The sequence below is a fragment of the Branchiostoma floridae genome, chromosome 11 (genome assembly GCF_000003815.2).
Source record: "Branchiostoma floridae strain S238N-H82 chromosome 11, Bfl_VNyyK, whole genome shotgun sequence".
Taxonomy (NCBI): domain Eukaryota; kingdom Metazoa; phylum Chordata; class Leptocardii; order Amphioxiformes; family Branchiostomatidae; genus Branchiostoma; species Branchiostoma floridae.
The window spans coordinates 4,802,581-4,819,469 of record NC_049989.1 but is presented as its reverse complement, the minus strand read 5'-3'; the positions used below and the strand labels follow the sequence as shown (position 1 = coordinate 4,819,469).

The window sequence follows — 16,889 nt, the reverse complement described above, 5'->3', positions numbered from 1 at the left end:
GCAAAAACTTTGCTTTTTCTCCACCCACATAGAAAAACCACCACAATAGTGAATAAATTTACAGTAACATTCTGATATTAACCTGCAACAATTACACAAATGTTGTGATATTGAATCCTTGGTTTGTAAATCTGACATTTTGTCTCTTGTGTGCTATCCCAGGTGACCCCCAGGGAGAATGCAGGGTGCAGGGTAACCTGGGGTCGGCCTACTACTCCAAGGGCTGCTACAAGGAGAGCCTGGCTCACCATCGCATGCAGCTGGTGCTGGCTATGAAGGAGAAGGACAGAGAGGTGGGTTTGCTTCTTTGTCATTAGCAGACCTGGCAGCTGTGAACGATTGCTTAGTCACTGAACTGTAGTACTATCTAGAGCTCTACAGCCTATTTTAGTAATCGTCTTTAGATCATAAAGCTATAATTGTTCACTACTGTAACAGCATGTTTCCAAAGAAAAACACCATTTGGATAGTCATTCTATGGCTAGGGAGCAGACAGGCACTCTCATCTATTTTTGATTAACTGCACCTAGTTTTCACATCAACAAAGAAGGATTTGATTCTTGATATGCCTATCTTGCAATATTGTTTGCATGCCTTTTCATATACACATTGTACATTCCGACCCAAGTGTGCAAGGTTGAAGTCAGTAAATTCCTGCAAGTCAGCAGTTCAGTACATTCTTTTATGAAAAACACTTTTGGTAGGTCTTTTAGTCCTGCCCTTTTTGCAGATAATGGTAAATGATGTTTTTGTGTGGTCTCAAACTGTTGCAAATAATAGTGCATTGACAAACTTGTACTTTCTCATTGATACAGGTTGCAGCCAAAGCTCTCAGCAGCCTGGGCCACGTCTACACCTCTGTCGGAGACTTCCCGAATGCCCTGGCCAGCCACAAGCAGTGTGTCGTCCTTGCCAAACAAATAAACGACAAACTGTTCGAAGCGCGGGAGACAGGCAACATGGGAACCGTGTACCTCGCGATGGGGGACTTTGACAATGGCATTGAATGTCACAAGCAGCACTTGGAGATTGCGAAGGAGTGTCAGAACAAAGAAGAGGAGGCGAGAGCATACAGTAACCTTGGGAGTTCGTATCACTACAAAAGGAACTTTGACCAGGCAATGACGCATCACAACCGTGTGCTGGAAATAGCAGCGGAAATTGAGGAGAAGTCGTTTGAGGCCAGAGCGTATGCTGGACTTGGGCATGCTGCTCGGTGCATGGGCGACCACGACCGTGCCAAGCATTGCCACGAGCAACAGTTGAACATTGCGTTGAGTACAAAGGACAAGCAGGCAGAGGGGAGGGCTTGTTCAAACCTGGGGATCATCTATCAGCTGAAGGGAGAGTTTGACACCGCGTTGAAACTCCACAAGGCCCATCTTGCCATAGCATCTGAGTGCAACGACCGTGCTGGGCAAGGCAGGGCATTCGGCAACATGGGAAATGCCTACAGTGCCTTAGGTCACCAGGAGCAAGGGGTCAAGTACCACCTTCAGGAGTTGACCATCGCGAAAGCGGTCAACGACCGTGCCTCCGAGGCTAGCACGCACGGAAACTTGGCAGTAGCCTATCAGGCGCTAAACGCAGAGGACAAAGCCTTGCAGCATTATCACAGTCACCTGAACATTTCGCAGGAAATAAAGGACAAAGCAAGCGAGGCTCGCGCGCTGAGCAACCTGGGAAACTACCACAGTACAAGGGGGGAGTTCAGTCAGGCCGTGCCATACTACGACAAATATCTTATCATTACACAGGAGATACAGGATATTGAGGGGGAGGGAAAAGCTTGCCATAACCTCGGGTATGCTCACTACAAGCTAGGGAACTACAAGGAAGCCGTGCACTACTATGACCTGGACCTGGCTCTTGCCAAGGACATGCAGGACAAGGTTGCGATGGCCAAGGCCTACTGTAATCTTGGTCTTGCTCACAAGGCGCTGGGAAATGTAGAAAATGCCCTCGAGTGCCAGAAATATTTCCTGTCCATAGCACACGTGCTGAAAAACGTCCAAGGGAAATTCAGAGCGCTGGGAAACATTGGAGATGCCTTGATGGCCAAACAGGACACTGAAGGTGCCGTGAAATTCTATGAACAGCAGTTAGTGCTGGCCAAAGAGGTTAGGAATAAGTCCCTGGAGGCTAGTGCCTACGCAGCCATGGGTGCTGCTCACAGACTGTTGAGGAAGTATGATAAAGCCTTGAACTTCCACACACAGGAGCTGAACCTGTGTCAGGAGATAGGGGACGTGAAGGGGGAGTGTAAGGCACACGGGCACCTCGGTGCCGTCCACACCTCCCTCGGGAAGTACACAACGGCGCTCGGCTGCTACGAAGAACAGCTCGCGCGTGCGAAGGATCTAAAAGACAGTGCCGTTGAAGCTCAGGCGTACGGTAACCTAGGAATCACCAAGATGAACATGGGCTTGTTTGAAGCTGCCATCGGCTATTTCGAGGAGCAGCTCGCAACCCTGGAGCAGGTGAACGGCCACAGCGCCATTCTCGACCGCGGGAGGGCGTACGGTAATTTAGGAGACTGTTACGAGGCTCTAGGTGATTATGAAGATGCCGTGAAGCATCACGAGCAACATCTGACCGTCGCTCTGAACTCCAACAGCCTGTTTGATCAGGACCGAGCTTACAGGGGGCTGGGGAATGCCCACAGGTCCATGGGGAACCTACAGCAGGCCCTGGTGTGTTTTGAGAAAAGGCTCGTCGTGGCACACGAACTGAACAATGCCAAGGCCATGGGGTCTGCGTACGGTGAACTGGGGTGCCTGCACAGCACCCTGGGTAACTTTGAGCAGGCGATATCGTGCTTGGAGCACCAGCTGGAGATGGCCAAACAAATGGGCAACAAGAACCTGCAGGCTGATGCTGCATGTGGACTGGGTGGAGTCTACCAGCAAATGGGTGAGTGTTGTTCCTTTGACATATTGTGAACCATACAGTGCATGTTACAGGCAGTGTCTAGATTAAGATGCACTCTTGTTTATAGATTGTAAGAACTCTTTTCTTCATGGTAGAGTGCAATGTCTGCCATGTTATGACCTTAACACTGTGACTCTTGATTTTCTTGTAATTCACCAAATGAAAACATGCTATAAAACTACTAACTAAATCCATAGCTATAGGTTTGTTTCTCTGACCCACATTTGGTCAAATATTAGTATGCTTCACATTGTCACTAAAATCATCCCATAAAGTCAGCAATCAGATTTCCGTATACCCTGTTGAAGTCCAGTCATTAAGTGTGTAGCTTCAGCTCTGACCATGATCTCCACCTGTTCCCTCCAGGTGAGTTTGAGAAGGCTCTGGAGTTCCATCAGCTTGACCTTGAGATCGCTGAGGAGAACGACAACCCAGCCTGCCAAGGTCGTGCCTATGGCAACCTGGGAGTTACCCATGAATCACTGGGCAACTTCCAGAAGGCCATCTTCTTCCAGGAGCAACATCTAAGCATTGGTATGTAAAAGTTATTCTAATGCTTGATCATATTTCTTTTATCATAATGAGCTCCTTGAATGTTTTGCTACAGATGTTCCTTCCTTCCATCCTATCAAAATATGATTTGGGGCCTCTAACTTTTTGTGCTTTAGAATTGCAACAAGGTACAAAGTAATTGCTTCTACAAAAGACTGTTAGGGTACAACTAAATGTATTTCTCTAAATTGATGTACTCAGCTACACGTACAAAGTGTTAGTAATGCAAATTAAAGTCCTACATTTAATTGACATTGTTCAGTTCAGTTCATCCTTGAATATACGAGGTGCCACTAGTTTAAAAATTCTGCAGTTTACACTGTGATGTGATTGTACTGTCCTCAATACCAGATTAGTTTCTGAATGTCTCCATCTCTTTCTTCCACCCCAGCTGCTCAGATGAACGACCAAGTTGCGAAGTGCCTGGCGTACGGCAGCCTGGGGCGCACGCACCACGCCCTGGGGAACTACTCGCAGGCCATCACGTACCTGCAGCAGGGGCTGGGCATCGCAGAACAGCTGGGCAGGAGGGAGGACGAGGCCAGAATCAGATACAGGTGGGGAGATGTTTGGTTTGGTTTAGTTTGATACAGATTTCCATTAGTGACTGATATGTCACTATTCTTCCTGGAGTCTGGGTGATTTGTAGAGAATATCACCAATTGAATCTAGACTGAAGGGTTTGGACCATCGCACACCATACCATCGCATTTGTGGTGGGTTCTTTAACATGCCTGGGGTGTGGCTCTCCTCAAACACGGGACCTCCATTTAATGTTTTATCCGAGGGATGTTGATCTGTCACTTGGGTAGGAGGAGGATAGGGTGTTTGGGTTTGAAGGGCTAGCGAAATCCCTTGTAAGACATATTGAGGTATATTTGAGTTAAACTGGTTAGACTATCTAATAGGGGTTGGGCATCGCAGAACAGCTGGGCAGGAGGGAGGACGAGGCCAGGATCAGATACAGGTGGGGAGATGGTGATCTGTCACTTGAGAAGGAGGAATGGGTGTTTTGATTTACAAAGACTATCCTTATGATAACCTTTACTTAGAATCTATTATATGACTGGAACATATAACAGCTGTTTATTCAGCACATGCTATGTAGAGAATACACATGTATCAGCATATCAATGGATGAAACAAGTGTGCAAAATATAAGTGGAAACATCACACCTGTACATTTAGATAAGGTTTTCTTCATCCATTCATTCTACAAATATAGAGAGAAATAGAAAGAGAGAGAGATGATGATGCTAAAGGAGTCTGCAGATGAAAACTTTTCTTTTTCTATTTCCTCGTGCAATATACATGTAAATGAAGATGCTATGTGTCACTAAATGCCTATCATTCTCCCCTCCCCAGACTTGGTCTGGCCCTGTGGTCACACCAGGAGTTAGAGGAGTCCCAGCATCAGCTGTACAAGGCTGCTGCCCAGTTTGAGACCATCCGGAGAGACTCCCTCCTCAGTAGTGACTACAAGCTCAACATGTTTGACATGCAGACAGCCTGTTACCAGGTATGATAGAACAGAAAGTCACACAACAAACTGTATTTATGGTATTTCATCATGGCAATGTAAAGGCACGTAATTCCAGTGTGGAGTTGTATTCATGATTATGTTATTTGCATCAATGAGCTGATAAGATTTCCAACTCAATTATTTTTCATTCAAACTCAAATTTTGACAGTATCATTTTTTAATACTTGTACAGTATAGTCCTATCTTTTATTGTAATTTCTGTAGATGTCATATGACAAAATTTCCAATCTCTCCCTACAATGTATAACAAACAGTGAAGCAGAGTGGTTGACATTTTATATCACTCTTGTATCCACACAGGCCTTACAAAGAGTATTGGTCAGCCTGGGCAGACAGGAGGAAGCTCTCGCCATCGCCGAGCGCGGCCGTACGCGAGCTTTCATTGACTTGTTGATGGAGAGGCAGGGCTCGGAGACGGGGAGCGTCATGGACACATCCCCGGTAACAGTGGAACAGATCATCGCTGCGGTGGACAAACAGAAGGCTGCTGTGCTGTACTACTCCATAGCTGTGGGATACCTCTACAGCTGGCTCATCATGCCACAGAAAGGTCAGTTTCTGTACTCACTTATCACTGTACTTTATGATGTGCAAGAGAACATAGGATTGGACTACCTTATGTTTTAATCCTGGCAACTGGCTTGCCAATAACAGAACTTTATCCTTTTTCAGTAAGACTAGCTTGATAATATATATATTATCAGCTACAAACTTGCAGATGTTGCATAGAGGGAGTAATAATTGAATTTGACTAACTTTTTGTTTAATTTGTTGAATTATCTGATACATACAAAGTCGATTCCTAGTCGTTGATTCTGCCGTTAAATTGCAAAGTAAGCGTTCTTGTTTCTCGACCATTACATTGAAGTCCATATAGAACTGGGAGTAAATACAAGAGTGGAAGATTTCCCATTGACATTGAGCATATTGTACTTTCAGGAGTGGTAAAGTTCCACGAGTGTAACATGAACGAACTGAACAGTCACCTGCCGTCGGAGAGGGAGTCTCCCCTGTCAGCCATGTCTGAGAAGGACAACGTGTCTGTAGCCATGTCAACATCAGTGTTGGACCAGTACGTGTCTCATGTACGGGAGGCCCTGGGAGTGGAGACAAGCATCCCAAGGTATGCATAAACCAACATCAAGATGTAGACTTTAAGATGATAGAAAATGTACTTGAACACTCTTCCTTAGGACTAGAATAAGAAGAAGATTATGTTGTGTTTGGTCAAAAAAGGTAAGACATCAAGATAATAAGGTAATAACTATGCAATTACTTGAGCAACTGGATTTGATTTTTCAAAATCCTATCCAGTTGCTTGAGTAACTGCTTTTTGTTTAATGTTTTGCTTTATGATACCTTTCGTTGATGTCCATTTTCAGCTTTTTTTTCTGTATGGATGGGACAATTCTGCAACTTTTCACTGACAGCAGACTTCAGGTCTCAGCAAGCAGAAAAAGTTATTTTCTTTCTCTATATTCAAATTGTATCCTGTATGTTTTCAGGTCTTCCAGTGAGACAGAGAGTGATGCTGAAGAGATGAGCATGCACTCCAACAGTACCTTCTTGAGGCTGATCAACCGTAACCATGTCTTCAACAAGAGCACCACCAGTATGAACTCCCTACTCAGCCAGTTCTCCGGGCTGTCGGCCGGCAGCATTCGCACGGCCAGCATCGGAACCGGAGGTGGCAGGAGACGGAGACCCTGGTCAGGAAAACCGCCCTTACGTGCTCTGTACGATCTCCTGATTTCACCCATGGAGGACGTGCTACCCAGAATGAACGGACCGAAGTCCCCTGCGGGACAGCTGGTGTTGGTGCTGGATGGAGATCTGTACCTCGTGCCTTTTGCTGTCTTGAAAGGGAGCTCTAGCAATGAGTGCCTGTATGAGAGATATGGTCTCGTGGTCACACCGTCCATTCAGGCACTCAGCATGAACCAGCAAGGACACCCACAGTCAAGGCCCTCTGACGTGCTACCAGGTTTGGTTCTAGGGAACCCCAAGCTGCCTCCATCCGTGTTAGAGAGATGGTCATATGACCCACTTCCCGCTGCGGAACAAGAGTCAAGGATCATTTCAGAGATGCTGGGAGTCAAACCCTTACTGGGTCCCATGGCAACCAAAGAATCTGTCATGGAGATCATCTCCAGTGCAGAGTGTGTCCACTTCTCCACTCACGTCAACTGGAGACTGTCTGCGATCGTACTCTCACCCGGGGAGCCCAGAAGTCCTCCTGGTTACCGTGGCAATGGTAACCATGCCATTCACAATAGTCCTGAACAGATGGACCTGAACCATGACCTTCACAATGACAGTGACCTTGAAAGCACCACAGATGCCCCGTCCTTGTCTGACTTCCTCCTGACAGCAGCAGACATCCTGAACCTGAAGCTCTGTGCCAAACTGGTGAGTGCTTTCAATAATAACTGCTTTTGTTGTTTTGTCAGTACAACAATTATAAATTGGGGCCTTGTTGAGCAATGTAACACACATATAAGAACCTTAAGCAGTTGAGAGAAATACTTCTTTTCACTTAATGGGCCTGCCTGATGAATAAGAAAGGTAGAGAATAAACACTAGTAGTTGTACAAATTACTCAAGCTGCAGCAGTATGTGATATATTAACTAGACTCATCACTCTAAGATGTGGCTATGATTTTATTTTACAAGAAATTGATATGCTACCCAAATCTTTTTTTGTAAAGTGGTAATGTTCTGCTATTTTCTCACCAATTTACACTATGTCCACAGGTTGTGATCAGCTGTCATCACCAGGAGTCCCACAGTCGCATCACTGCCGATGGCGTGGTGGGCCTGACGCGGGCGTTCCTGGCCGCGGGCGCCCAGTGTGCCCTGGTGTCCCTGTGGCCGGTGCCTGACCTGGCCTGCTGCTTGTTCATGAAGGCGTTCTATGGTGGAATGATGCAGGGACTGATGGCCAGCGAGGCCATGTGTGAAGCAATGAGAGTGGTAGGTTTACCCTTTGTCTTCATCATTTTTTTCAAGTTGAAACAGTGACAAATCAGTCAGTCAGTCATAGTCATACGGTGTATTACAGCACCATTGGGGTTATTCTGTGGCATACCCATTCTTCTAGTAGGGACAAAGGTAGAAAATACTTTGAATAGATGTGGTAGTTTGCATCCTTTTTGCAATCCAGTGTTGGTGCTTGTCATGAAACAGTCGTGGACGTAACAATTGAATTGGGGAATTGATTAGCTTTCATTGGTCATAGGCTAAGATACCATGATTAGAAATCTCTGTAGTCATATCAGTTCATATTTTCCAGGCAAATCTTATAGTTGTTGTGTTTTTTCATCCCGTAGGTACAAAACACCAAGCCCTTCTCCCACCCCTCCAACTGGGCCGGCTTCATGCTGGTGGGCTGCGATGTGAAGCTGAGCAGCAAGGCGGCGCTCATGGGCCAGGCGCTGGGGGAGCTCCTGCAGACTCCAGACAGAGCACGGAACGCAATGAGGGTTCTACTTCACCTGGTATGTCACTTTCTTTCTTGACATTGTGGTAAAGCAAGGAGATTGAAAAGAGGTTGTATCATTCTTACAAGCAAGATCTGTACAGGAACAAAGTAGCATTAACCATTTCAACTAGTCTATATTGACATACAAGATGGTCAAATTTTGGGCTGATGTTTATATAAAGAAGGTGAAAGGGAATGATTGTCCAGCAAATATAACTCTCTTTTGGGGTTTCCAAAGCCAACAGCCCCCCCATACCAAAGCACCATCTACTGGTCGTACATGGAACTGCAAAGCAGCAAAGATATAAAGCCATCACTGCCTTGTCTTTCCTCTTTCATTGTTGTTAACTACCTCTGTTCTGATTATCACTGTACTACAACTTTACCTTCAGGTGGAGAAGTCCTTACAAAGAATCCACCATGGCCCCCACAACTCCATGTACACCACACAGCAGAGTATTGAGAACAAGGTGGGGCCTGTCCGGGGATGGAAGAACCTCCTGATATCTGTGGGCTTCCACTTCGAGTCAGCGGCCAATGGGCTGCCACCAAGTGTCTTCTTCCCATTGGCTGACCCAGGGGATAGACTGACACAGTGCAGTACTAGTCTGCAAGCATTGCTTGGTGAGTAACAGTGGTAGTAGAGTGCTTTAATGTACAGTTTTCTCAAAATGTTACATAAAATTGACATTTCATGGTTGTTCCCTTTTCAAAACTTCACGTACAACATAGACATTGGTCTTCATTTGCTCTAAGATACACGACTTACATGATTTGTATTTGTGTGATAACTGTTGCTGTTTTAACTTGCAATAACCTAAGGATTGAAAGATTGCCTACGTTTTTTCCACAAACATTTGATATCATAATGTTGTTTCTATGTCTCCACAGGTTTACCACCAAACTCTCTGGCTGCCCTCTCCAAACTTGTGTCAGCTCCAGAGGCAGGCGAAGCTCTCATCAAACTGGTGAGAAAATTCAATATTCAGTAAAATGTCCTCACTTCATGGTTCAACTCTTTTTTAAAACATTTTATTATATCTGTTGACATTGGATTGGTAAGTAACAAGTTGTAATTTTGTCATGAAGATACACTTACATTTGTGCATTGAATTTGCAGATATTTTGTGATTACACAATGATAAATGTTCCTTTCCCACAGCTCCAGTCAGTCCTGTCACAACTGACCACCAAAGACAGCGTCCAGGTCCCCATCAATGTACGGCTCTGGAGGGTGGGGGGCTGCCATGAACTGCTGGCCTCGATTGGTACGTTCAGACAATTGCTGTGATGTTTTTTGGCAACTATTTAGATACCTTTTGATCCATACAAAATACAACAAACTGTATTTATCTGACAATGATCTGACTTATCTCATGTTTGTTTGTCCTGACTAGGTTTTGATTTGATGGAAGTTGGGAAGGATGAGGTGACCATGAGGACAGGCAAACATGCCAACAAGAGGAACCTCCAGTTTGCTCTGTCTGCACTCCTGGCCATCTTTGGTAAGTCTTTGAGTTACCTTTCCAGAAAGTACAGACATGGTATCAAGGCCTGTGCAGACAGGTCAGTACGTGAATGTGATACCACCAAGGAAGACTGGATGCTGTAGCCAGGTCATACCAAAGACTCTTAAAAGATGGTACATACTTCTTTCTCTGCTAAGAGGAAGAGTATGGAAGCTAAACACACTACACTACCATTGGACTAGCCCCCTGCTGTAGTGCTTGCACCTTAGAAGCGGAGATGGGCACAGGGGCAACTTAACTTTTTGGATAACTTTGTTGGTTTACATATAACATGTCTTAACGTTTGCCACATCATACATCATCGTAACTATTTTTCGTAAATATTTTTCATGAAACCAATCTTTTAGGCAATGATTTTTGCTTTTTTTGTTAATGCTGGCATCTGTTATCTCCACACTACAGACACATCAGAGGCTCCAAAGAGCCTGACCCTGGGCAGTTCATCATCCTTGGAGAGCTTGTCGTCATCCCAGTCGAGTACATCGGTCCCTGCCATCCCAAAGAGATCAGAGGGACTTTCCCCGACCCCCCAGGTGGAGGGAGGGGACCAGAGGAGACTGAGCTGGGCCTCTCTCTACAGGTGAGGCTTGGGAATCTTCTGTGTTTGACTGATTCTTCAAGGCAGTACATTTTCTGACAAAAGTAGAACAGTTCAAAATGTTTAAAGCACTTAAAGTATCTCAGTCTATGATAGAGTAAGATCATGTGTATCAAAAGCAAGCCATTTTTTGCGTTTTCTATGTGTTTGTTTTTTCTCAGACATCAGTATGTTGAAAAACTGTTTTTATTACAAGGACATCTTTATTTTTCTGCAGTGTCTCCTCCTATGGCATTCCCAGCATGGACAGCCATGCCGACCGAACTCCCAGCCAGACCAACAGCAGTGAGACACCCTCCAGGCTTCCCCAGTGGCCTCCTGCATCTGTACGACCACAGGAGTACGACCTGAAATCCAGCCTTATAGAAACTGACATGGCACGTGCATCGCCTGAAGCGGCAGTGTCAGATAGGCTACCAAATGGTGGGAATTCCCCGCAATTTGGGGAGACACCCAAGAGTACAGCTTCCCATGTGAGGCATCTTCCATCTGACATGACATCGACGCCGCTCGCAAAATCTCGTCTGGAGGCAGAGAGAGACTCTCCCATAAACAAACCTTCTCCACAGACATCAGTGGTAGATACAACAGTAAATGACCAAAGAGTTTCAGGAAACAAAGAGTCATCAGAAACAGATTCCCCAGTGACGTCAGGAAAGAAGGATGTAAACCCCCCCACCCCACCGAGAAGACGGTCGCGTCCCCACGGTCGCAAAAGCCTGTTTGAAATGGGCCCTACCCAGGGGTACTTCCCGGAAGTTGGCCCTGGCTTTCCCAAAAGGGACTCTGATTCGTTAAGCATCAATTCTTCTCAGGCCAACGAAGATGGGGACAAGCCCTCATGGAATCTGCGTGCCTCGGGAAGTAGCAAACACTCGACGGCTTCAACGACTTCATCGTCAACTCTTGTGGAAGACTCTCGAGCAGGAGGCGATGTTCAGATTTCCCCTGCTCCCAGCCCGACACCTTCTCCTGTTGGAGAGAAACAGACTCCCCAGGGAGCGGGAGAGGGAAGCGTATCACTAGCAGAGAAGGTCCTGCAGGATGTGGAAACCTACAGACTTGCCGTGGAGAAAATGCAGAGAATATCCAAGTTCGAGACTCAGCAGAAGCTGCTGGCCCAGCAGATGATGGGAAGGAGAGAGGCTGCGATGAACCAGAGGAGACAGCCCAGTCAGAAGCCCACCCCTCCTCCGAGGAAATCGTCCTCACTCTCTGACAACTCTCCGCCTCAGATTCCTCCTAAACCAGACATACCCCCCAAACCTTCGCCCCTGAGGACGGAATCTCCTCTTTATGACAACATCAGTAGAAGCAGTCGTCCGTCTGACCTCTCCGACTCTAACGTGTCCAGTAGTGGAGAGGATGGGTCATCGACCCCTACCAGACGTATGATGAAGTACCCGAGCTCTCCGTACTCGTGCCACATCGTGGACAGGAGCCCTCGAAGAACTCCGGAAATCACCGCAAAGACGGTTGACGTGGACAAAAATTCTAGCAAATCCAGCAAACATTCCTCTAGGTCTCACAGATCAGAGGGAGGGAAGCATGAGAGACGGTCGCACAGGTCAAAGGAAGACAGGAAGGCCCCATCAGAAGAGACTCGTTCCAAACCACCAGCGGAAAGCGTTGTATCGCCTGCTACGCCAGCATACATCAAACCAAGGCCTCCCGCGACAAACAGCTTACCGAATCAGAGTCCAGCATTCGCAAAGCTTCGGCAATATTTTTCCTCTCCTCCAGACAAAATGAAACCTCCCAACAAGGGGAAACCAAAGGAGGCAATAGAAATGGACAATATGGCCAATCCTCCGGCAAATAAACCTACAGCACCAGACAGTCCCACAAACTCCATACGATCAAGGGGAAGTCAGCATTCCAATGGACCTGTGAGCACCTCCAGGTCAAAACCACTCCCACCATACCCGGGACCCCCCAGAATGGGCATCGGCCCTCCTCCTTACCCAGGCTCACCTCGTTCTAGCCTGTCCTCCAACCCCCCATCAACCTCCAGCTCACCTCGTTCCAGCATCGCTCCCCCAGCTTACTCCCATCCTGCCACTCCTACTGCACCAGCAGCCCACACAAACTCACCACACAGCAAGGTGGTCCCCAACACCAACCCCAGCCGCCCAACTCCAACCGGTAGTGCATCTAGCTCCCGGAGACCATCCCAACAGTCAGTAGAGGACAAGATACGCGAGGAAACCATGCTGGCAGCAGCACAGGTGGACATGCTCATCGCAGAAGAGCAGAGACGATCTTCCATGGCCAATGGGTCGGTTCCAAGTGGTGCAAATACAAGTAGTCCTAAAAAAGTCCCGGGCTCGCCTGGATCCAAAATTGTGAAAATTCCACCAAGCAAACCAAACGGACCTTTAAGGATGGTTTACTTGGAAAATGGCACAAGGATTATCCCTAATGAAAAACTACTCCAGTCTTCAAAGTGCTGACAAAGGACACAGACTCAAATACAACATGACTTTTACATGCAATACAGGGTAAAAACATGTATCACAGGGCTGTTTTAGGAAAATGAGAAACTAAGAGAGGTACTTTGAAATCAGTTGGGGAATAGATAGGAATTCATTTACTATAGATAAAGCCAATAGGGGCAGTCACAGTCATTTCAAGCCAATGTAAACCATGACTATTGCTACAAAAAATATTTTTTGACACAGTCCTTGACAGTTCAGATTTATCACTATTTGAAATCCATGACGTTCACCAAAAATTCATGCAACACCTAATGCAGCATTTGGTCATTTTGTTGAATTATGACATGGGCTTTGGCTTTGTCCCTTTGGTGTTGCCAAAATGTATAGGTAGTTAATTGTTGGTGCCCGAAAATGTCACTGTCTGAAAAAGACTGGTGTTTTGTTATACAAAAATGTATTGTTCGGTGGGGAACGATTGGCTATCCTTGATAACAAAAGGATAAGGTGTCGTAATTGTTTCCAATGATACTGAGTATATACTAGGTGATTTTGTTTCAAGATGTGCCTTGGTTAGGTGAACTTTGATACCCACAGGTAGATCATGAAAGGATCATTTCCTTGGCAAAGTATACAAAGGTGAATGTAGTTAGGTTTAGGTACAAAGAATCGTGTGTCTACTGAGTGGTAGTAGGACAATTTAACAATTTTTAATCACAGTATTTGATACAATAATGATTATCATAGCTATGGAAGTTTGTAATTTATACAGTTATGTGGGAGATAATGATGGTAGATATCACATATTTGTACCTTTTTTGTTATAAAGCATTTGTGCACTTGTAAATATGCCTCTTTTGCTTGAAAATTCACTGCTTGAAAGTGGGCAAATTGTTATTTTGCAAATGTTTTCATGATTTTGTGCATAAATTGTGCCTGTAAGATATGATATTTATTTGTCTATGTAGCTAAGCTTTGGATCCTATTGTGTGTTGCAAATTGTTTTAAAGAGTGTAAGTCATTGGGGCGAGTGCTGGTTTGATTCTCGTCAATGCAAATTGTAATAAAAATGTTTATTACTGTTCTCAGACTTTGAATTGTTCAATGTATATTGACAAGATAGACATTTATCATACAGGTATGAAAACCTTGTCAGAATCTATCAATTGGGGTTACATGTAACTTTTATTCATCAAGTATTATTTGCCTTTAAGTTCTCTATAAGAACCAGTTCAAAATGGAAAGCTCCTAAAAGGATGTTTATATTATTTTGTGTCAATAAGATTTCTTGAAAACTGGATTATTATTCTCTTGCAATTATTCCTCAAAGCATATTGAAAATGAAAACCAAGAACACACATGATCATTGTGACTGAATATTTTATGACAACATTGATGAAAAATTTCTTCATGACATGTTGAAAGTGAACAATATCATTAAGACTTCATTAAAAATACAATATTACTCTCTGCCAGTGATAAAAGACTAGAGCCAGCCTATGGGCTTGTGGTCAAATGCATTAAAAATACAGGTGGAGCTTTGAAGGCACTTTACATTCAAGTGCTAGAAATAACAGGCTGAAACCTTGCTGAAACTAAGGACATAGGAGAGCTCCATATATTAGAAGAACAGAATAATTTCCTTACATAATTAACATTTCTTAAAGCCAAATTTAATTTGGGACTTCTGAGAAGTAAACAGTTTTATGACATCTGAGAAGGTTTATATCTTGGAATCATTCTGAATCAAGGAAGAACAAAGGAATATGATTATGAGAGATCCATCTATTGAAACAGAGGTATTCCATCCCAACATAAGCATTTCTTAAAGCCAAATTGAATTAGATTTGGGTTTCTGTTTTGTACGTTTTATGACATCCAAGAAGGTTTATGATTTTTGAATTAAGGAATAGGAGAGCTCCATTTATTGAAACAGAGTTATTCTACCTCTCCAAATAGAAAAAGATTTGGGACGAAAGTTAAATCTTATGACAATTGAGAAGGTTTTTGACTCTGGAATCAAAGAGGAACTGTAGCTGAACACTGATTAAATTTCTCTGTCGAATGTCAGAGTGTAAGCTAGACTTTCCTCTTGTCAGCATCACGCTTTCTGTAAATCTCTTCTGTGAAGGGCCCCTCGAACAACAGCGCCACCTTGTAACAGAGCCCTACAAGTGCAGCTAAGACCAGCCCAGCCAGGCTCCCCTCCAGCAGGGCCACCCCCGCAAAATTCATGGTAGTGCCCACGTACATGGGGTCCGACACCAGGTTGAAAGGAAAGCTTGTGACTGGTTCGTCCATGAGCATTCCAAAGTAGTCACCGAGAAACGTGCCGTACCAGCCGAGTGCCCAGAAACTGCTCAGGACCAACAATGCTCCTGTGTGAAAAGAAGATACATAATAAACCTGATTATGTATAACGCTACCATACAAATAGCTTTCAAAGTATGTATTGGGCTCCCATAGAAATCAGTCACCAAGTTAAGTGAACAAATAAATGTACATGATTTTAACAACAGGATACAACATCGCTACTTGCACACTGCAAATATATCACAAATGTGAAGTTGTGACAACAGGGTTCTGAGTTATAATTCAAATGCCACAGCATCCCCCTACTCACCTATGGCAATGACAGCATACCCTAGGACAGGTGATTGTATGGCAGACACTTTGGGCTGGCTGTACAGTGTCTGCTTGAACCACCAGTCCCTGTGCAGACCCAACAACATGATGCTGACCGCCAGGACACTACAGCCAACACGGGCTGACCGAAAGAGATGGGTGACCCAGTGGCTACGGTACTCTGACCTGCAATTGATACATTAAGGCTGGGACTAAGAGTTGATGTGCAAAATGACATGCTACAACCAATCCTTGGTATAACAAATGTGTTGTTTCAATAGACTAACGTCAATATTGAATCATGGCACAACTGGGCTTGGTGTAGGGATAATTCATGGGCTAAAAGCCAGATTATTCCTAAAGGTTAAGGACTTCTTTATTAAAACCATTTACCTTGTTAAAATCATGAAAATTGGTTGATAACGTTTGTAATAAAGTTTGATGAGTAAATCATAAATATCGTTTATGGCGGTGATCCAATTAACCAAATAAACCAGCATGTCTGGAAGAAATACAACAGCTCAGATTTGAGTGATTTGGCAATGTTGTAAACGTTACTGATCTTAGCAGGACGTCAAAACACATCCACCCACCTGGCCACCAGGTTCCAGTAGGTCGGGCTGAACATGATCAAAACTACCGTTATGAGGAAGTTTGGATCGTTCAGGCGAAGGTAGTCTGTTATGAAAGACATGTCTGCTTGTGTCCAGTCAAGTCTAAGTCCCGCTCCACAACAGTCTTTGAAGTCCACGTCCAGCGTAGGTTGGAGAGAAAAGGGGTGATCACCGTGGAAAACAATCTGATGAAAGTACAAAGGTTGTTGGAGCAGAGCAGAGCGTATCCTGGTGTGAGTTTTTCTGCACAGCTGTTGTCCTTTGACCCCTTTCTGCAGTACCATCCTATTCCAATAGACAGCGCTAGTGGCACACTTGTGTCAAAACGTCAACACAGTCGGTTTACCTGAAAGGGGGGTCCTGAAACGGATTTTCAGCACTAGACCAAAACTAACTTCAAAGTAAAGTAAAACAGGAAATGTGAAGGGGGTGAAGTTTGCAGAAGCTGTAAGTGAGCTATATGATCCATCTACCTACCTACCTACCTAGTCCCTTGACCTCCAGGTAGATAGAGAGTTGCCTCCAGGTTCGTCCTTCCATTGCCAGGGTTATCCATCAATGTAACGTTACATCAACAAACA

General features: G+C 44.8%; 2 protein-coding genes across 4 annotated transcripts in view; one reads left to right on the top strand and one right to left on the bottom strand.

Annotated features, from left to right (window-relative positions):
• The window catches only part of LOC118426742 (tetratricopeptide repeat protein 28-like), a 57,128-nt gene extending 42,975 nt beyond the window's left edge, over positions 1–14,153 (top strand). For all 3 annotated transcript variants that reach the window (XM_035836294.1, XM_035836296.1, XM_035836295.1), the window contains 16 exons: positions 163–293; positions 816–2,913; positions 3,298–3,465; positions 3,875–4,040; positions 4,849–5,002; positions 5,327–5,576; positions 5,966–6,149; positions 6,532–7,435; positions 7,781–7,999; positions 8,356–8,523; positions 8,900–9,131; positions 9,399–9,475; positions 9,670–9,775; positions 9,905–10,012; positions 10,439–10,616; positions 10,852–14,153. In XM_035836294.1, coding sequence (XP_035692187.1) covers positions 163–293; positions 816–2,913; positions 3,298–3,465; positions 3,875–4,040; positions 4,849–5,002; positions 5,327–5,576; positions 5,966–6,149; positions 6,532–7,435; positions 7,781–7,999; positions 8,356–8,523; positions 8,900–9,131; positions 9,399–9,475; positions 9,670–9,775; positions 9,905–10,012; positions 10,439–10,616; positions 10,852–13,087 — 7,379 coding nt within the window. In that variant the 3' untranslated portion in view covers positions 13,088–14,153. The remainder of the gene's footprint in view (positions 1–162; positions 294–815; positions 2,914–3,297; positions 3,466–3,874; positions 4,041–4,848; positions 5,003–5,326; positions 5,577–5,965; positions 6,150–6,531; positions 7,436–7,780; positions 8,000–8,355; positions 8,524–8,899; positions 9,132–9,398; positions 9,476–9,669; positions 9,776–9,904; positions 10,013–10,438; positions 10,617–10,851) is intronic.
• A 279-nt stretch (positions 14,154–14,432) lies between these two features.
• LOC118426743 (phosphatidyl-N-methylethanolamine N-methyltransferase-like) lies at positions 14,433–16,640 on the bottom strand. The gene is made up of 3 exons (XM_035836297.1): positions 16,288–16,640; positions 15,693–15,880; positions 14,433–15,447 (listed from the first exon to the last, which is right to left on the bottom strand). The coding sequence occupies exons 1-3, from the start codon at positions 16,590–16,592 to the stop codon at positions 15,149–15,151; spliced, it is 792 nt and encodes a 263-aa protein (XP_035692190.1). The 5' UTR covers positions 16,593–16,640; the 3' UTR covers positions 14,433–15,148.
• Between the last annotated feature and the right edge of the window lie 249 nt (positions 16,641–16,889).